Source organism: Zeus faber (assembly GCF_960531495.2).
Source record: "Zeus faber genome assembly, chromosome: 13".
Lineage (NCBI taxonomy): Eukaryota > Metazoa > Chordata > Actinopteri > Zeiformes > Zeidae > Zeus > Zeus faber.
In genome coordinates, this window is record NC_137198.1 from 10,503,118 (window position 1) to 10,525,347 (window position 22,230).

The 22,230-nt window shown below is 43.5% G+C and overlaps 1 protein-coding gene across 1 annotated transcript in view; it reads left to right on the forward strand.

The window, feature by feature from the left end:
* The first annotated feature begins 355 nt into the window (after positions 1-355).
* The window catches only part of cdin1 (CDAN1 interacting nuclease 1), a 60,344-nt gene continuing 38,469 nt past the window's right edge, over positions 356-22,230 (forward strand). Inside the window, exons 1-6 of the mRNA XM_080012948.1 lie at positions 356-398; positions 670-794; positions 11,923-11,968; positions 13,038-13,102; positions 13,813-13,873; positions 16,758-16,830. Coding sequence (XP_079869074.1) covers positions 694-794; positions 11,923-11,968; positions 13,038-13,102; positions 13,813-13,873; positions 16,758-16,830 — 346 coding nt within the window. The 5' untranslated portion in view covers positions 356-398; positions 670-693. The remainder of the gene's footprint in view (positions 399-669; positions 795-11,922; positions 11,969-13,037; positions 13,103-13,812; positions 13,874-16,757; positions 16,831-22,230) is intronic.

Sequence of the window (22,230 nt, forward strand, 5' to 3'; positions counted from 1 at the left end):
CATGCGAAAACCGTAACATCCCTCGGGTATTAATACCGCGTAATTTATTTCATTTGAAAAAAAAAAAGAAATGCTTTCCCATTTAAAAAAAAAAAACGTGTTTTATTTTATAGATCCGTGTAATGTGTAGGGAGTTGGTGGTGTCACATCGCTGCTGTACCGTCGCTGTACCGTCGGCGGTGCGTCTGTGTACGGACACCTCCGCAGCCGTCCCCGATGACGCGGCGCACGGCGTGGATCGGCGAGGGCCCGCCTCTGGATGCCGACCAACCAATCAGCCGTCGGTATACTCAGGACCGGCGAGCAGTCGACCAATCGGTGCGCTGCTCACGAGTCCTTAAACTTCCTCGTGGGAAGCTACCAGGAAGAAAACAGACCCCGCCGCTGTCACGTCGCCGGTATTTGCGTCCCCTTAATTGCAGCGCTCGTCGCCGGGAATGTTGACTTCGGGTTCGCGATCATGGGCATTTGTCGTCAATTCACATCGATTAAATGTCGCGGTTCTTGGGAGGTTTTGGTCGCGCCGATCCTCCTGCGGAGCTAAGCTGTGTTAGCCGCAGGTGCTACTGTACGTGCAGCTCTAGCTAGCTGCCAGCCAACTGACACTCTGCTGATCACGATCTACCGCCACAAATGTCTAATCCATCATCTTAACATGTGTTCGTGTAGATTGTGGAGCTGATAGAAAGAGTCATGAGGCTTTCCCGAGCTCAGTATAAAGACATCGTGAAGTGCACTGAGCAACTAAGACCTACACGTCAATGTATGAAGAAACTGAAGGAGACATTCCCAAAGTAAGTGTGTGTGTGTGAGAGAGAGAGAGAGAGAGGGAGGGAGGGAGAGAGAGAGAGATGTTTGCTGGTGTGTGTGTGTGTACATGTGAGTAAGAGACAGTCCTCACCAGGTCCTTGAGGTGCTTAAAGTGCTTTAATTTTGTCCTCCTTAAATCCAGCATGGCTGGAAAAAGACACTTATAATGGCAGATGTTATATTACATATACACAAACACACTGTATGTATAAATAATAGACAGTGAGACTTGAGATTTTTTATAAAAAAAAATCGATATATATATATCTATATATATATATATTAATTCAATAATTAGCAGATTGGAAATGTTAAATTTCATTTTGTAATGCCACAATGAACCCTGAAGAGAGACCAAATATGCCTGGGCTGCTGTCTATAGGTTCTTATTGTGGCTACATAATAAATGTGTGATTGACCTAAAACTCTCTTAATTATGTGAAATGCATGCATGCATGCATGCATGCATAATAAATAACAAGTTGGTTGAGACAGAGATAAAACTATGAGAAGGAAGTACACACATGTCCCTATAGCATTTGTACAGCTGACTAGGCTAACTAGTGAGCCCAGTGTGTCTCATTATGCCAAAGTTACACTCAAGTTACACAGAAAATGGTTTGAGTTCCAGGGCTGAGAAAGATTGTTATAACTAACATTGTTTACACTGTGCTACATTACAGATACATACAAAACCTTATAACCAGCCTTTAAAATATAAATGTAAATTACAAGCGCTGCACATAAAGCGAACCTTCTGTTAATTACACAGGTTAAATATTACGTTGGTTAACTTATAAGGCCCTATTATTATTTATTAAATTGCATATTGTCATTATTTGCCAACCTCACCGCTTCCCAGGGACATGGACTCGCTGCGCCATCCCAGTCCTCGGCCCCCCCAGGGCTCGGGCGCACCGCCACCGTCGGAGCATTGAAAATACGATTTGGTTATTGAAGAATGTGATTAACGGTTTCAAATGGAAACTGTATTTTTTAGAATATACGCAATAGAATATACACAGTATTTTTTCTGACTTTTACATGAAGCAGGCTGCCTGTTAATTACCGGCAAAAGCCGCTCATTGGAAGCTGTAATTATTCTTTTAAGTGTGTCGCAACAACACAAATCTGCGCTCTGTGATTATATGCGGGGCCCTTTGCAGCAGACCGAGGGATTCTCTCAGACCGTGGATGCTTTCTTAAATCGCTCTCCTTTTGCGGGGATGGGGGCCGCGGCGGGCTCCGTTTGGGAGGAGTTGGAGTTCAAATTGGTGTTTTTGGAAGAAACTCCGCGTCAGCTCCAGGGGGCCTCATCCCCGCTGGGCGCTGTCGAGCGGAGGGAGCACTGCTGCTCCTGCTGTAGGATTGGCTGTTTGTGTCACCTGGTTGTTTCACTGCTCTGTACAGTTGGCGGTTTATGTCACCTGTTTGAAATGATGTAATTACAGTTGTTTTCATTTTTGTAATTTTAGTGGTGACTTTTTTCCCTTGAATTACATTTTCAATAACTTACGTTTCCAGGAAATACGACAAACGTTGTGGTATTTCTGTGAGTAATTACCATATCACTGCTTCTATTTCCTCATCTATTTTATTTTGAATGCATCACTGTCTCCACTCAATTAGTCTCGACTCAACATGGTCCTGATTTTTGGTGGTCTACTGTTTTTGTTTTTTGTTCATGTTTGTTTTATCCGGCAAAGTAATGAGGACCGCAGAGATAAATATCAATCTAGCAGATGTAGAGATATCTACCATGTAAGAAGGTACATAAATACACACGCAAATGGCAAGTTTGTAATGTCGATCCACTACAGAGTGACAAGAGTCTACACCGCACACTGGACACAGTTTCCATGCACACCATCATTTTGTGTCGAACGTTTTCGGGGTTCTGTGAAACGCAGCACGAGTAACAACTCTCTTGAGTTTGCATTGAATCGTCTCCTTTGGTCTGTCGTCGCAAACGAGTGTAAATACTACCAAAGCAACCTGGCCTACACAGCGCAACTCTCCGAATGCGAACGAGCACCTAGAGAACCGGACTCATGTAACGTTGGATGATGATGTCACAAAGGATCCTGCTCCTGAAACTAATCAAGGTGCGCCAGCGTTTTTCAACTTCCGGGTACATTTGCAACGGTTTCCTACTTCCCTTGATCAAGCTTGAACCTCAAAATGTCCCGGTTCCAACAAGACTTCAACCATCTGCGCGTACTATGGTTACCGTGTTTCAGATACTTTTATCCCGAAAAATGACATGAAGATTAATAATAATAAAAATCTGAGCAAAACAAATAGCACAGAGGGCTGGACCCTTTATTAAAATAATTAAAACAAAAATCCAGTAGAGGTTTTCAGGTATGGAATAATGATTATTATATCATATATAATAATTCATATATATAACATCATGAGCATTATGTTTATCATTTTCATTCAGAATTGGTGCTGTGTACATTAATGATGAATTTATGAATGATTGTAAAATATGCAAAATTTTTTGATCTCCAACTAAAAATAAATACATTTGGACAGGACTGTTGTTATTATTGTGATGCCAGATTTTTTCACTCCTATACTGCCCTCTCACCAGATAATAACTAGATATACTCGTATAATAATATTGCATACAAATATTTACTATACAGAAGTACCATCATTGAGTATTACTACTACACCCTGCTGCTCTATACTCATTATGTTATTAGTTTGTACTTTGGGCTTACTAGTTAGTTTATTTAGCAAGTGTGACTGCCTGTTAACTTCTGTTTAAAGATGTGTATATATAACATTTTTATTTTAATTTTGTTTAAATTTTTTATCTATTTCTTGACTTGCACTGTTTTGCTGCTGTAATACCGGATTTCCCCCTGGAGATGAATAGTCTTATCTCATCTTATTGAATAGTCCTGCAGAGTTTTTCCCTGCTGCCCTCAAGTAAAGTGTTCCCTACTCTCCTCCTATACATTCAGAAATCGAAGCTCAGGGTTAATGGTTGTGTTTGCGTTTCTCCTTGACACTGAGGGCCCTCACTTTATTGAATGTAACACATGTAATCCCCCAAGGCCACCAGGACACCACAACTGATCCTGTTGAGGTCACTTACAAAGTCGCATGTATTCGGAGCTTCCTACTTCCATTGTGGCCTAATCACCATTTTTGAAGTAGCTATCGGGTCCCCAAAGGGGACATGGGCTACCTCGGGCTTGGCTTTGTTCTCACTGTCAGCATTTTGCAGAATATGTTATGTGTGCAAAACGCATCCAATATCCTGTGTGTAGGCTCCATTTTTCTCAATATAAAGGTTCTCGTGATGCTTACTGTGAGAACTCTTCCCCTTGGTGTTTTAGTTTACTAATTTAAGCAGCCGTTCACCAAGTGAAGTGCTTTCCTAAAACTTTCCTTAGAATGGTGGTGGTGGTGGTGGTGGTATAATAATTAAACGAAAACATCAGTTTGGTTTCATTCCAATAATCCTGCACGATCAGTGCCTCTCCAGGCTGCCGGCCCTTTTGTTTAGTCTTGCTGGTTATTGTTATTATTTCGTTCACCATAACCAATCCTGTGGAGGCCCCTGCTCTTTAAAATCCCTGAGTCTCGTCACAGGGCCTGACAGACAGGAACGGCAGCAGTGTTTTCACAGCCTGCGAAATTATTCTGGTTGTCCAATCAGCTGAGCTGGGCTCTGGAGGGTTAGTGATTGGACTGGCAGGAAATCAGGCTCTTAAGACATAACATATCGACTAGACCATCCATCATCTCTTAGCATGCGCGCCGCCACAGCAGTCAACCCCCCCTACCCCCACCCTGTCCACTCGAACTGTGTGGGAGCCCTGGCACTGCACAAATATTGGCCCATCTGGGGGGGCGGGGTGGTGTGGATGGCTGATTGAGGGCGGGTAGGTTTTGGACGGGCTTTCCACTATAAAGGGGAGGCTTAGTTAGTGCACATGATTTTTAAAGAGATGTTAGACAGAGGCATAGGGAACACAAGTAGTACCTGGATAGTCATTTCACATTACACTGGGAAAAATCCGAGGGGTTCAAGCAATGCTAAGTAATATCTGGATTTATGTGCTGTCTTGTAGTATTGTAGTGAGGTTTTGCTGGTTTTTAGTAGCGTGTAATTTGTTATTTTCTTTCATGGCGCATCTTAAAAGTCTTCCTATCATTTGTAATCATTGCTTTTAATTGGGGAGGATCCACTAAGCTTTGAACCAAATGATTGGGATATGTCCTTTCAAGCTAATTTTCACGCAAGGTCTGTCAGTCTTTCTGCGGTGCCAGTATGTATGGCTTGTGGGAGGAGAGAGGGAGGGCTGGATGGATGGATTGAAAGAGAGGAGGAGATGTGCAGTCCCTCATCTGTAACGCCCGCATAACACAGATGTTGGGAGTCATCTGTCAGCCTGGCCTCTCCTGCAGGGCCCGGGCTGCTCTGAGGGGAAAAGAATCGGACACGGTGCTGTCACTTTTTACCCCGGTTCACAATGGAAGGACATGCAAATATCAACCCCCCGCTCTCGCCCCCTCTTCCTCGCCTGCCCCTCAGCCAGCCACGTTGTCCTGACTAGTGTCTGGGCTGCGGCTTGCGGCTACAATGAGAGCCAGGCAGGCGGCGAGGGGGCGTGGGGGCTCATTGCAGGCCGGCGCGGGGGAGGAATGTGACATCAGTCCCATCAGCCCTTTCTCTCGCAGCGTATTAGAATTGGAAATGATGGGCTGCTCTCTGAGGCCTCGCCTGGATTCCCTCTGGTCTAGAGGGGGACCCCAGTCCTCCTACTCTTTTTCCCCTGAGATACTCTGCGCTGGCAGGGCGAGAGAAACGGGGAGGGTACTTGAAACTCCTCTGGCCTGCCCTTTGCTATATTATGAATTAATTTGGAAGTAATGATTATTCTATCCTTTTTAAAATGCCATTCAGCTCACTCCTCATATGGCTTTTCAAAAATTTTGGGAGGGGTTACGGCTGTAGATTGAGGCAGATGCCTCTATTTTGGTTCTAATGCATAATAGGAAAAGTGTGAAGTCCCCCCCGTGTCTGTCTAACATGCGCACACACACACAGCTTCTTGGCGAAGAGTCCCTGAACGTTTTTCAAATCGGGCCCTAATGTGCCGTTTTCATCAGCAGTGAGGCGGGATGCAATATGGTGCCATGGCTCGCTCTGGGAATATGAATGTTGATTAAGCATGCGTTCAGCCTTTTGAAATTCTGAAGAAGTGTCAGAATAATGGATGTTGAGCAAATGTCAAGCATTTGTTAATTTCTCTGTTATTTGGGGTTTATCTAGCATGATCTTGGAAGGGAAAGCAGAGGCCACAATTGTTGTGGCATGTGCCATTGATATGGTGATTTCTCGGTGGCGGACACTTTGTTTTGATGGTAATATTCATGCTTGTGTAAAAGCGATCTGGGATCTTTGCATTGATTATTTATTGTGTTTATCTCCATTACATATGGGTTAAACCGAAACATTTGGTAATTAGCTTACTGCGGTACAAGGTACTCTTTTGTGCTCGTGACATATTTATTTACACCTAGTTCAGGGGATTACAAGAAGGATTAACTGATCATAGTTGATTGGTCAGAAATAGTCAGCAAAATGATGGAATTTTACACATTCTACCGTTAATAAGTTGGAAGTACTACTGATTAAATTATGGCATCTAGACACACTGGTACTACTACCAAATACATTGTAAACTTTCAGGACAGCTCCTAATACCGCTGTGTTTCTATACAGAAAAAATCTCAAATAAACCGTTGAAGCCGACAAAACCGACAAAGAGCTCTATGTGGTCAGATGAACATTGAAAGGCTGGAGGAACAGATTTGCAGAAAGTGGAAAGATCCAGAGGAAGAAGGGTGAAAGAGCGAGGCCGTGCTGAGTTTACAACTTTTTGTCAGTCTAAGGAGTTCATGAATAATAGATGTGATCAATTACTTGATTAGGAGGCGCAGGGATAATCTGCATCCTCCTCGTACCAGGTTGTCCAAGCATACTCTGCGTATTGTAAAGCCTGCTTGCCTCATTGGGCCGGAAAACACTGAGGTAAGCAGCAGCCCGCTGCCTATGCAGGGTGTGGTTTAAAGTGATTAAAAGAGACACTGCAGAAAATTCAAGGTTTGAAAACCCTGCAATTATGGCGTTGTCCTGCAGGGTTATTCATCAAAATGTGGAGATGTTAACAAGTGACACAGGCAAATAAATGAAGGAAAAATGTAGGAAAATAATAATACTAATCACAGAACTAAAGTAGATGATTGGCAATCGCCATATCAGTACTGGGGGCGGGGGGGGTAAATAAAATAATTCAATCTCCAGATAAACAGAGCCGAACGTATACCATTGTGGACCACAGCACAGCTGGACGGTTTTGTTGGAGTCTGCAGCCCCAGGATCTGTTCACACACCGGAATCAATTGAAAGGGGGGGGGGGAGCCAAAATGAAACAAATTGCTCTGAATGGTTCAAGTGCCCCGGCCGTACATGAGTGAGTCGGCCGTTGCTCAGTGTAATGTGTTCTCTTGCCAGGCCAGAGGATCCTCGCCACATGACGGATAACGTGGGCCTCGTTTTCAATGTTCTGCAAGAGTTTTCAGAGACGGCAATGATAGTAATTATGCTTTAACAATAGCAACACACCATAATGGCCATAACGTGTTTTGTCACCAACAGTGTCGAGAAGACCCCTGCCTTTCAAGGGGCATTATAATTAGGGCGGTGATTGCATTATGAGTCCCGCTCTCCGCCGTTGTAACATTAGGAGACCTGACATCTGAAGACACTGATTTTAAAGATTGTAATAAAGTAGGGGTGAGGCAGCAATGTTTTTCTTCCATTAGGACAATTGGAGGCAGTGAGATGCCCCGTTGTGCTTCTGCTCAAGCCATTTCTGTCCACACTCTCCCGCAGGCTGGTAGGTAGTTTCTGACTGAGAGAGGGGGTGCGGGGGAAAGGGGGGAGGGAGAGAGGCAGTATCCCTGAATGTATGGGAATGCACCCAATGCTTCTGAATTTTTTTTTTTGGGGGGGGGGGGGGGTTCTCTCCATGAAATATAGAATTTGTCCAGACTTTGGATGTGTGTCCACCTCTGGTTTGACATCAAATCATGACACAGCCAATGTTTTGAGGAGCAGCAGAAATAAAAGTTACTTGAGCTGTAAACATGTGTTGGCTGTGCACGTATTTGTTTAGAGCTGCATGACTCTTGCATGGGTGTTTGCTTCGATGTGTTTTTGAAAATGGCTGCCGTTTATACGTTACAGGGTTTTTTTGGTTTTTTTTTCTCTTCCTTTTTTTTGTTTTTTGTTTTTTTTCCCCCACCATTTGTCTTTGCTGAGAGACAGATGTTGTCATTTTACCTATCAGCATGTGTAATTAGAGACATTTGCATATGCACGTTCACTTAACCAGCGCACGCTCGGCTTCTCTCAAGATCTACTCTTATTGAGGAGTATAAAAGGAGGCGCTTTGCGTCTTAATGTTATATTTTCCTTCACGGATAGGATTCTGATGATGGTTCCTGAATAAATTTTATACGTTTTGGCCTTTTTTTTTTTTTTTTTTTTTAAGTGTTTCTGTTATTTCAGCATCGACTAACATGAACGGAGTTATATGGGGAGCGGTGGAGTAAGGTATCAAAAGGGCGTAATATGGCCTAGCGGTTTAAAATAATGATTTCTCCCTTATCGTCAAAAAAAAAAAGAAGAAGCCTCAATTAGCTAGTTCCATGCCCTGAAGTGTCGCGCCACGCACCATTCTCTACATGCAGATCCACCAAATGCTAAGTACTTTTGCAGCATATGATACCAATACCATTAGCCAGGTGGCTTTCATTACTGAAATTGCTGCTATCGTTTATAATTAATTATTTGTAAATAGGAAGATTCTAAATATAATTGATAGCTTCACCCCACCCCCCCCCCCCCCCCCCCACCCCCCCCCCCGGTTAATTAGCATGCATAGAAATTCAGGTTGGCCTTTTATCAGTCTACGCTTAAAACATCGATGGCTATGGGCTCAGACAGATGCACTGCGTAAACTAAGCGTTCCACTCATTCTGAACGGATTAAAAAAAAATAAAAATAAAAAATTCTGAAGTACTGACACGCGTTTTAAGTCCCAAATTGTTTTCATCAGTTTGCTTCGCTTCGCAATTTTGGATGCCAGCGAATGTTAATGTTCTGTTTTCTGTCATGGGGAATTGTTCTTGGGTTCAAGGTGAACAATTGTCTAACAACTCTTCTGACTTCTAACCTTGTGTCGCACCGTGTTCTAAGTTGCATGCAGGGGTATTTTTGTTTTTTTGTTCAGTATGGGTGGTCTGTTTTATCAATAGACTTTTATGCTGTATTTAAAAAAAAAATGTATACGTTATGTATTATTTACCATATTCTATTTATTAATGGAATATAAAATTCCCATATTTTTATTTCACCATGCAGATGCTGAAAATCCTGCGAGGCTATAAACTTAGGCTAAATTACCAGTGACTTATGCTGAACTTAATTCTTCATCATGCTAATCCTCCTATCATATCATAGCATGATTTAATGCTCCAGGCAGAAACAGATTCTCCAGCTCACAAAAATCAGTTTCTGCTAATCACTGGCTTAGGATTTGAAAAAGAAAATAAAAAAAAATCACGCTGAGTTCTGTTGAGGAAAAAATATGAAGTGTTCGCATCACCTTATTTATTCTCATCAATACGGGATGTTACCTCAAAATCCCACGATTATGAAGCAGGGAGGTGGATAAGTTACAAGGGGAATATAATGCTGCTCCTCAGCATGCAAAAAAGATCCCAACTCCATCAGAAGAGTTAACGCTTGGCGCCATATTTTAGCATGCGATTGAACATACATTGATGTAAAGCCTGCAATAATTTACAACGAATGCCTTTATAAATATGAAAAAGCAGACATTATTCAATATGGCCATAGCATATCATTTGACAGACTATACAATTCAGACGTATGTGAATTTAATCCGGTTTCCTACACTCCTCTCTCCATCATTTAAAGTTTTATTTTTTATTATTATTAATATTTTTTCTTATCCTTTTTAGTTCGGTTCCTTTTAGTTTTCTTCTCCACAAAATGCAAACTGAGGTGAGAAACACGAAAGCTCCCAAATACCTCGCCGTTTGAAACAGATATGTTTTCCCAGATATTAAGCGCAGTTTATATCCCTTTAAACTTAACAGAGTAAAGATTTAGCAATTAGGCGGTAATCACACTCATTATAGAGAGTAATCCATTTAAAACCTAACAGATGTCTGTTCCAACTGGGGGACGGCGTTGGGCCCACTCCAACAATAATGCTGTAATGTTGTTGAAATTCTCAGGTGCAAGGTTGAAGTGGGAAGAGGACTTTTTTTTTTTTTTCCCCCCCCTTCCTTTAAGTGTCCACATGTTGACAGTTGACCATTTAATGGGCCACTTAATTGCGGTGGCCCCTTAGTCCCTATGTATCACTGCAAATTCATGTCGAGGTAAGCAATGCTTTTTTTATTTTTATTTTTATTTTCTTCCCTTCTGCCTTCCTTCAATGTTTGCTTTTTTTGCTCCGTGCATGGTGGGACGCCGTGCAAAAATGGCTCCAGAGGCTCTGCTCAAATTATTGAGCATTAGCACATCCCCGCCAAAGCAGTAAAAGTGTTTACAACTGACATCTGGAGAAGCTAACGCGGAGCGTTTCGTATAAAATGCCGTACAGTTTCAGCGGTTTTGAGTGTGTCTGTTAGGATTTGCTCTCCGAGACTGAGGCCGCGGACAGAAATCGATGCTTGGGAGATTCCTCTGGCTTTGTTTACACGTCACACGGTCATTTCACAGCTCGCAGTGATTTATGTGGAAGGCAGATATGGACCCAATATTTTTAATGCAGATAGGAAGCCAGGGCTGCTAGTCAGTATTTACATACCATCCGCAGGTGACTTGTAAAGAAAAGTCCATAAAATTTAACAATCAAGTGTACTGAGAGCAGTATACGGAGACACAAAACCACCGGAGACAGCACCGTGTGTGTCGGTGTGTTTGTGTGTGTGTGTGTGATCATGGAGCATCCCTATATTTTGTTGATGTGTCGGGTGGATGCATGTAACATCCAATTAGCAAAGTCTGTCATTGCTCTAAATATTTTTTCAATTCAAAGGGAGCTTCGGGGATCTGGGAGGGGCCGTCAGAGGGGCTGTGGCTCCCCAGTGAAGCTGCCTGTTTTCCAGGTTTTTGCCGCTCTGCCAGGTGCTTGACATTGACTGGAGCTGGAGATGAATGTAGCTTATGGCAACCCATGGAATTGACCGACTCCTGGGAATCCCAGCTTCCTGCAGTGAAAGTTTCCATTTTCAAAGCCCTCCAGTTGCCGTGGGAGGGTGGTGGAATATCCCATATGCCAGCGCTGACAGTGAAACAGGCGAGCTTCCCGCCTATACGGACCCCCGACCCCCTCCACCGCCGTACACCGCGATCACTACACACACACACAACCACAAAGGCAAGCGGCGTCTCTCAGAAGGGGGGGGGGCTTCCTTGTTGCTAACAAACAGTATTTTAATTTGCTGCTGCTGAGCGCGGTGTTCCCAAAGCTGGTGAAATTGAACCCTATCAATTATTAACATTAATTTGTTTTGGTTCTCTGCCATGTGGTTCTTCTTTTTTTTTTTTCAAGCTAGCCTTTTAGTTACACTCCCTGTAAGATTTGCTTTTTTAAAATTTTTTATTTCTTGCGTCAGCCCAGCATGCATTCAAATGACCGTCGAGGTGCCGGTGAGTGGGCAAAAGAGGAGTGTCGAGTGGAGGCGGGGAGGGCACAATAGACAAAGGAAGAAAAAAAGATCCTGAGATAGCAAGCTATATTTTCCCCTCATCTCTCACACGGCACACACTCCCTCCTCCCCCCTCCTCCCCCCTCCCCCAGACATCTCTGCAGGAATCTTTTGTCGGAGGTGTTCATCTGGAACAAGTTTGCCACACTTGTTTTCATGTTCTTTTAGATTACAGGGCAGCCGGCCCCGGCTTTGAAGCTCCCTCTCTCCCTTTTGTCTCTGTGCAATGCACTCTGGTAATTAACTTTGTCCTTCTTTTATTTGTTCCAGTCACTCGCAGTCCACTCTTCTGAGCATCTTCTCCCTGGAGTACCAGGTTAGAAGTTTTCTTCCTTTGTGAGCCCTGACAGGTGCCTAATTGAATGATGAATGTCCCTTTATTTCTTTGTAATTGAACTGCCAGCTCTCTGATTGGTTTGGAGGGGGTCCCCCCCCCCCTCGCCACCCCCCTCCTCCCCCACTCACTTGCACCCTCATACCTTGTACCCCAACCCCACCTACACCGCCTACCCCCCCCCATCTCCCCGCCCCAATCTCCACGCTCACATGGAGGGCTCTCGCCAGCCTCAGTGGATACCTGCCAAGCCTTCCTATCCATCTGTCTAATAACATCTAGCCCCTGCTTATTTGGTGGACGGTCTGCAATAAATTATGCTAAACCATTATTATTCTGACAATAATAATTTCCCCGTGTAGTGCGGCTGCGTGTGCTAAATGTTTGCTGACTCGCACTGTCACTGCCGCTTTCCACGGCTGACAGCGGATGATGATAAATGGCCACTGCCGCCAGTGGCAGAAGGCAGCACAGGCAGAAAATGGAGTCATTTATCATCCCCGTGACAGGTGTCACTCACGCCGCCCGTCTCTGTGGAATTACATTATTTATTTATTTTTTTTGTGGTAGTTTTTAAATAAGTAGTTTTTAACCAAAGCTCTTCCTCTGTGTTCCGGGTGCCCCCTCCTCCCCCCCTCACTGTTAAGATGGCAATTGAATTGCATGGAAATATGTTGTCGGGGGTTGCAGGGTGCGGAATGGGGTCATTGTTTGATCGAATGGAGAGGAAATGAATACAAGGCTCCAAGTTGGGGAGGTGGGGGTGGAACAAGGTTGCTTTGACTCACTTTGACCCGAGGAAAACCTATTGAAATGAAATGATTATGACTCGGGCTCTCTCGCACCTGTTCATATACAATAGATCTGCTCTAGAGCGACAACATTTTATTCATTTCTATCTGGAAAAGCTTTGTGTTTTTTATGGAAACGTCTTACATCATTATGATTATTATCGTTGTTGATGTGATTAACGGCAGCATGTTCACTGCATAATACAATTCTGTGTGAAGGAAATTATGAGACGATACCATTCAATTCCTATTATTCACAGAAAAGAACCAAGAGAAAATTCTCAAGGCACCATGCACCAGAGGTCATTGAGGAGCACTACCAAAGGTACTGTAACTTACTCTGCTCTACCATTCCCTTCTCACACTTCTATTTCCTTTGTGTTTATCTGTTTTGGTGTAATGCTCCAGACCTCCAGAAAGCACCTACATACCATTCAAAAAGCCAAACCTCTGTTTTCCATGTTGAAACGAAGGAACAAGATAAATAAATATACAGCAATTGACATTTGCCTTACACGGCTTTATCATGGGGTGATTATCCATAATTCAATAGAAATGAAAGACAAAAAAACAAGAAGGGGAAAAAAACAGGCTGTAGGGCTACAAAGCTTCTTTGCATATTGCAATTAGCCTCTATCTAGCTTATTAAGCCATTGTTCAGTGGAAATGAGGCTGGATAATGCACTTCTAATCCACTTACTGCAACAAACCTCTGAGATGATCTGGGTAAGATCTGAGGGGAGCTTCTGTGTTCGCTGGCGAGGGAAAAAAAGAGTTTTTGGCGGCGGGGGTTAACTAACTATCATATGGTTGTCTGGCTTGGAGGAAATCTGAAGCCCTCCAAGCAATGCCGTTTTAACCACACAGAGCCTGCCATATGCCACCCAGGGCAAAGTCATCAGGGACATTAACATGTCTTGGCTGGCCTGTTATGGTCCCCTTTCTCCTTCTGTCTGCCTTTTGTAAGACCGTTTTTTTTTTTTTTTTTTTTCTTCTTTTTATTCACTGCTGTTGTTGTTCTTTGTTATAATGAAGGTATCTGAGGGAAACCAAGGCCCGGCCCACTGCCCCCGTGCTGCTCGAGCTGGCCAATGAGGTATTTTATTTATTTTTTTGTAATTATTACTTTACTTTAATGTTTTCCTTGGAATGTTTTATGCACCATTATTTTCTTAATTTATAGATATATATTGTTTATCATTTATTATTTGAAATTGTTATTTTCTGGGTATTTTTTATTACTATTGGAATTTCCATTATTTTAAGAGCTGACTGCAGTTTTTTGGATTCCCCCCCCCCACCACCCCACCCTTGTCTGTTAGTGATTATGAAAATTGGTCAAATAGTTTGCTCTATTATCAATTATTTAATGTAATTAGCCCTAGCCGCCTTTTAAGCAGATGTGAAAATACTTTCGGTGTTTTATGTAATTTGGCAAATTGGCAGTCAGACACAGTTGTTGCAAACTGCCGACAGGTGATGCCAGGGTCAGCCGCCCGCTCTCGACTTCATCGAATACAATTTGCGTTGTTGTCAATATATTAACTGCATTTTTACTGCTAACCTACTTGTGCATCGTTTCTCTAAAATATTGATGTTACCCTCATGTTATCTGCTGTAAATAAGCCATAATAGCAACACAAATTTGTAAAAAAAAATACTTAAAAAATTGTTTTTGGCCTTAGGAGCCTGCCTGGTTTCCTTTTGTTTTGACTGTTAAGGTTAACCTTTTAAAAAATAATGTACATGGCAATTTCTAACTTTTCCTTATTGCTGATTGTACCGGTCTAGGTTTCGTGCACAGCTTAAATCTGAAATCACCACGGTTCCCATGCATCATTTCCACCTCAAAGCTAACTTCCGTTATTCATTCTTCCTTTAATTGACGCGAGATTTCATTTTTCTTTTTTCCCCCCCACCGGATTAAATTAAGCTCAGAGATAACCGTCTATGAACCATTTAACTGTCATTTTAATATGCTACTTAACATTTAAACCAAGTGCTCACGGTCTTTCAGACAGCTAATTGATGTAGTTTCATCCATTTATGAGACAATATATCTGTAACAGTGGGGAAATTATTAACAATGATGGGGACTATTCATAGGATTTTTTTTTTCTTCTTTATTTTTTTTAAATTTCCCCAATGTCCCCATGAATATGCAGCTCCCGCGATGAAGTTGCTGTTTTTTAAGCCGGTTTTATAGAGCGCTTCAATGTAAAGGTCACTTAAACATACATGCTTTAGGCCAAAGCCTGCGAGGGCGTCAGTGACACCCGCCACCATCGGGGGGCTAATAAAAACCCGGAGCTGAGTTTTCTCTGAACGGTAATTATTTTCAGCAGGCATTCAAGGGCTTGTGAATCCTGGTCACATGTTAAACTCATGAAGTGCCGCGATGTGACTCGAGAATGGAGTTGGACTCGTGATTAATATGAAAATTAGGGAGACCCAAGTACCTGAACTAATCAGGTGGTCCTTATTCAGGCAGGGCCGGCGTTGATAATGTCGCCATTTTTCATGTGTCAGCTCTGATGTGGGTTACCGGGAATCCGACGCTCCCTCATTATCCAGAGGTGTGAATAGAACGCCGGGGAAAATTAATGCCAAGAGGGTCGGACTGAGGAGAGGGAGCGACGAAGACGAATAAGAAGACGGTGCTGGAAGAAGGAAAGGCGTAGAGGGAGAGGCGCCTATCTCCGGGCAGACGGCCAGAACGGCCGTTTAAACGCAGTTCGGAAGCCGAATGCCCGTTCACCCTTAAATTGTTCGAGAGAGATTCGGTATAATTTTTCTTTCTTTTTTTTTTTTTTTTTTAGCGAGCTGCTGCCTTAATGCAATATTATGAAGATGTGAACAAATACTACCGCTGGTTAGAAACAGGGGGAAGAAAAAAGAAAAGACTTTGTTTCTGCGGGAAGCTCCCTCTGCTTCCAGCGATACCAGGGAACATCACAGAGGAGATGAAACGCACCAATCTCACTGTTGGCTGAGGGCAAATTCACTTTTGCTCTCCAATTATGCTAACAAGAGGAAAAATGTTCCCCGGCTGCAAGGATGTTGTTTCATAACGAAGCCAGTCCCGGAATAGCAAAGACTGTTTGCCGGGTGGTTTTAATTCCCTCCGCCGAGGAACTGTGTGATTTAGTGATTACTAAGATGGAACATCTCCACCATCCATCAGTGTTTCTTAATAGTGTATGTTGAGGAAAAAGTATAAAAGTTGTAGTAGTAATAATAGTAATAATAATAATAAAATGAGCCATATAAATTTATGCCAGTGCAAGTGTGATTGCTTTTCAAAACCGGTTTTCAAGTCTCGTGGTGGTGTATGGCGGCCTTCATCGATAGCCGTTGCTGTCTCTCCGCTCCCTAATCCACCTGAAGGCCTTTTAAAAATCGCCGCTTGACTTTCTAATGTGTACGCTGTCGTTTCATTATTTTTTTTATTTGTTATTTTTTCCTTCCTTGAGGAAAAGGTTGGCTCGTAGCGCGGTCCACCAAAGCCAATACACGCAAGGTTTGACAAAAGTTAGGTTAAGGTTTCCTTTTTTTTTTTTTTTTTTTTTTTTTTTCTCTCGAAACTGGATAATATCGTCCGGGGCCATTAGAAGCCTTATTATCTGCGTGACATCAGCCTGAGGTAGCCGGTGCTGGGTTATTTCTCCAGCTCTTTGAAATATGTTAACACTTCACGCAGGATACGGGGAATTCTCTCTGAAGGGTCCTCGGCGGACCGGTTCTCTAGACGATAGCCATTCCACACACACACACACACACACACACACACACACACACACACACACACACACACACACACACCACTCTCACCTCCATTGAAGGGGTCAAAAAAAACAAAACAACAAAAAAAAGCCTCAACTTGCCTTAAACGCTGCCGCAGAATGGCATTTATTGGGGCTAATTTGATTTTTCTTTTTTCTTTTTTTTCTCCTTTCCTTGTTTGATTTCTACTTCCAAAGGTGGATTTATCCCCCGCGCTCATGGCTCGCATAATACTGGACAGGTTCCTTCAGGATCAGGAGGGTGGAATGTGTAAGTAACACTTATCAGTTTCCCACTCTCTCCCGTTCCCCTCTCTATCGCCCCTTCAGTCTTAATTGTCGCTTTTTTTTTTTTTTTTGTCTCCTATCCCCTCTTTGCGCAAGTCCTTAATTCTGCTGCTATAAGTGTGTGTGTGTGTGTGTGTGTGTGTGTGTGTGTGTGTGTGTGTGTGTGTGTGTGTGTGTGTGTGTGTGTGTGTGTGTGTGTGTGTGTGTGTGTGTGTGTGTGTGTGTGTGTGTGTGTGTGTGTGTGTGTGTGTGTCGCTCTGTCCTAATGAGAGACAGACCACTGCTAGTAGTAGCGGCCACCTACGGCACATGGCTGGCAATTAAGCACCGTGCCGACCACCCACCTCTCAACGGCACTTTGGATCAATGGTAGCTCACTTCATCAGCGTTATTTATAACCCACCCCCTGATTCCTTCCTTCTCTCTCTCTCTCTCTCTCTCTCTCCCTCCCTCCCTCTCCCCTTCATCCCCCAGTGCATCCATCTACCCCAGTTGCTACACAAATACACAATACACACACACACACACACACATCCTTCTCTTCCCTCCATCCCTCCTTTTGGGGTCCACAAAGGAAATTGAGTTGTGAGCAGAGGGTGGCAGAAAAAAGCAAACCGTTTCGAGCAAGCGCCGACGGACACGTCGGGGGGCGAGACCAAACTCCAGACATAAATATTTAAGCTTGAAAAATAAATCTTGGGTATTAGCCCAAAACAACATTTTGATTTGGCCATTTTTTTTAATTTATTTTTTCCGTGAGGTCAATATATTTATTTTTTTGTTTGTTTTTGTGCTCGTTTCTCTCCATCAGCACACCGACTCCGCCCCTTTCACCCCCGTCCGCATCATTCAACGTTTTTTTTTTTTAATCGGCCCATTCCTGTGGACTCCCCGAGTTGGCGGTAATCTGTGTTTTCGGAGCAAAACACACAATGTCAAAGAGAGACGTGCCTCCGGTTTAATTACGAAAGAGATTAAATTGGATGTGTGTTATTTTCAACTTCGCCATAGCGCGGCCATTTGTCAAAGTCAGAGCTGTGATTGCTTTGTCAAAACACTGAGCGGCTTGTAGAGCGGGGCATCCGTCCAGGAGGAGCACCGCGTCTCCGCTCAGCGGATCAAATGGCTTCCGCTACATAGCGCGGTGGAGTTCCCACGTAGGTGAACGTTCAGAGAACGACCGCTGCTTAAATTTTCTAATCCATTTGGACGTTTGGAGAAACAGGGTTCACGACGCCGCCTCTGGCCTGTTGGTAAGGCCGCTGTCCGAGACTACGGGTCAGCTGAGTTGATGATTTCAATGGAGATTTATATTCATGCATATTTTTTTTTAAGTGATCATATTTGACACAGAAAAAGGTTTTATTTATATTTATGTGAATAATCAGATTTATTTATTTATTCATTTATTCATTTTTTAAGCTCATAGCGGGTAAATCTACAAATAATCAATTAGCGATGGCGTCGCGCGGCACCCTCCCGCTACTTGCTGTGAGGGCAACTTGTGGCTAGCTCGCGGGAGGTTTTAGACAAAGCTTTCCTGCCCCTGCCTCACAGCAGTGACCCGCTTTGGCCCTTTGGCAATGAAACGCTGCCCACATGGGCTCCAATCTCCCCGTGTGTATATTAGACTCTTGTAATGTGTTTCCATTATGAAACAATGCTGGGATAATTGTCTTTGCTTGCAATTAGCTAACAGGTTGCTTCAGCGCTATTGGCAGGCGTATCCATCACACCCCTCCCGCAGACTGCACTTTGGTGTGCACGTGGGCGTGCAAGTATGTGTATTTTTGTGTTTGTGTCCAGAGGGAGGGCGAGCAGGCGGACTGTGAAGATCAATAGCCTCCTATATAAGGGACATTACCCCCAACTGGGTTAGGTGCTTGCCTTTGCTGTGCACCATCTTTTTTTATTCCCCTTCTCTTTCCCTTTGCATTTAAGAGACACGGGAATGGGGCCGTTGGGACTGTGGAATATATGTACAATCACTAGCGCTGGATCAATACAGAGTTTTAAATTGTTTTCTGCCTTTTCCTTGTTTTGTTTTGCAGACACACACACACACACACACACACCACCACCGCCACCAAACACACACACACACACACGCACACATTACCCGACCCCTCTCTTCCTTGCATCCAAAGTATTGGAGAGAGCATCACTCAGGCAGCACGAAGGGCTATCTGGTGGCACATGTAAATAAATCAATACATTCAAAGCAGTTTTATTACGTATTGAATATGATATCAACATCCATAATGCTCTTGTCTCGTGAAAACAGTCTGCGATGGAAGAAGGGAAAACCACGAGAGCCAACTAGAAAAGCCCAGCGAGGTAGTTTGCCGTTATGAATCCACAATGTGTAGATCTTAGGTTCAATATCACTAATATTTGATCATTTATGTGAATAAATATATGTATTAGTTGAGAACTCCAGCAAATGCCTGGAAGTGTGGCTAGGGATGCAAAATCAGTAGCGGTACTAATTGTAATACTTCTCTCTCAACAATATTTTGATCAAATTTTTGGTTTATTTATACTAAATAAATTTTAGTTTGTGATTCACTGACATGGATATTGGATCATAAAAATGTGGGTAGACAGTTAATTTGCCTGAGCCCAACTAATGGAAACACCTCAGTCCCATTCTATTCATAGTGATTCTTAAAACATTGGCTCTAAATTCCCCTAAAATCGGCATGGAAACGGTATGATTGTCGAATCACCGTTTTTACAAAGTGATTTTATCGTTACTTCTTGGTGATACTGGTGGAGTTCCTGTTCTATTTCCCTTTCTTTCTTTCTTTCTTTCTTTCTTTCTTTCTTTCTTTCTTTCTTTTTCTCTTTCTGTCTTAATTTCTTTCCATTTCTAATCTATCACAAGTCAACATGCCTCCTAGATTTAGACTTTTTTTTATTTTTATTTTTATTTTTTACTTTTTTTTATGTTTATTTTTTTTTGAAGAGGCCACTTTTGTTAGCTATTTGACCTTTTCCATTTTCCCAAGGCCCAACTCCAGATTAGATTGCTTCTCTCCGTGTTTTGTAACTATGCGATTTGTCCGCCTTTCCAAGATTTATTATCACATTCCTCCTCATGGGCAAGGTTATAAATGCCCCCCGTGTTTGATGTTCACACCACGGGACCGTCAGTGTCTACAGTGATACCTTTGCATTCCCCGACACGATTCATAATGGCTCCAATGTTTTGCAGATCAGGTGTGTTGATAACCTAATACTGTATTTTGTCCTGTGCGGTCGAATCTCAGCTGGAAATCCACTCAGTTTTCAAGTGCTCAAGTGCTCCTTTCTCTCATCCGCCCCTCACCCTATTCTCTCTCTCTCTCTCTCTCTCTCTCCTCTCTCTCTCTCTCTCTCTCTCTCTCTCTCTCTCTCTCTCTCTCTCTCTAGGTGTGATTTTGCCGATGTGTATTTATTTCCTCAAATAATGAGAGCAAGGGCACTTCATTAGTAAGGAGGAGGTAAGGCAGAGTAGGCGGAGTGTGGCGTGCGTGTGGGTGTTTGTGTGTGTGTGTGTCTGTGTGTGTGTGTGTGTGTCTGTGTGCGCGCGCATGCATGTGTGCAGGAGGTGGGTTCTCGGGAGGTAAGCAGCGGTGTGACACTTGAGTTGACAAGTATACTAATTACTCCTTTTCAGCAGAGGCGCTCCAGTCAGCCTCCGTTGCAGTTTAATGGCTTGACCTGGGGAGCCTTTCTCTATGGCAGACCCTCCCCAGACTTCCTACTTCTCTCCCTCTCTCACACCCTCACACACACACACACACACACACCACACACACACAAAAACCTGGAGTCTCATTTCACCGCTATCAGAGAGAATCAGGGGGAAGCGGATCAGTTCTGCCCCAGTAACCTCTTCAGGGAGTGGGATCCTCCTGTGGACGAGATACCACCTCATATCATCAACTAGCAGCAACCATTCCACCACCACCGCAGACAGTTGTAAAAAAAAAAACAAAAACAGACCAACAACGCTTACCCCCTTTCCGTTTCCCTCTCCCACTTTCCCATCTTCTCCCCCCCCCCCCAATACGGGAGGATAAATTTAAGAGGGGTAAATTGGAAAATCAAATGAGGGCTTTAGGCAGCCGCAGAGATTTGCAGAGCTGTCGGCCAATGTCGGAGAGGCTCATCCATCATGTCCCACAAGTAGTCAATTCCTCTAGTATCTGTAAATGTTTTCAGATATTAGCCAATTTATATGCTCCGAGATTCATCATGGAAAATCAGCTTTAGCGGCACGCATTATCAGGACCCGTCTCTCCCTTGCTCCATGAGGTTTGATGAACGAGCGCCCCTCCACAGCTCAATGGCTTGTGCATGGGAACAAGGGAGTGGGTGGGTGGGGGGGGTGCGGTGTAACTGGGGGTGTTAAAATGCCCCCTCCCACACACACACACACACACACACACACACACACACACACATTTCAGGGAGGGGAAAAAGTGGGCTTTTTAATTAATAAACAAACTTGCAGAGGAGCTCATCAGTGTCGGGGGCAATAACGATCGTCATCCGTTATTGTTTATTACGGTCCTCCCTCAACAAATGTTGCCATCTAATGAGGTTTCTCAATATTTTTTTCTGTATTTGAGATAATGACTTTTTCACCCTAGTGGAAAAGAAGTACATGCAAATGACACTTGTGCAAGGAGACGCCGAGTCAAGGTTGCTCCGTGGGTTTCCTTCCCCTTTGTGCAGTTCGCCTTGTTTTGAAGGTGTGTGCATAAAAAGATGGGTAGACTAATAGAAGGGTGTTTTTTTTTTTTTTGTATTTTGTTTACACTGGCTGTCTTCTTAAGAAAATCCCAATGGAGGGGAAATGTTTCCCATCTATTATTCGCCCCGTTCAGATGTTTTGACGATGGGGCTGCGGCGCCTCACTCAGAATTCATACCAACATGGGACAATTACAGTAAATTTGGCGAACGTTTACAAGGTGCGAAGTGGAGCTGCAGGGCTTTGTTCTCTGCATGTGGGGTTCTTCAGATTATGCTGTTTTTTTGTTTTGTTTTTCCCCCCGCCTGCCTTGTGTGCATGCCCTAGTGTGTGTTGTAAGTATTTAAAAAGGTGTGTGTGTGTGTGTGTGTGTGTGTGCGGGGCGCGGGGAAGAGCTTAGGGTACCATGAAGGAGGGCTGCTGTTCAAGACGGGGGCGTCTTTAATAAATGTATGCTGATGTTGGAGGCTGCAGCCATGCGAGGGATGCGCGGGCCCTGTTGTTATTTACTGCGGTGTTTGTGCACAGCGGCGGATCCCCGGCCTGCAAATGGCATTACAGCCCGTGATGAATGAGCGTTAGGGTAAACTCATTTTAAAAGCACCCCTGATTTATTAGCAGCGTGGCCTTCCATTTTCAT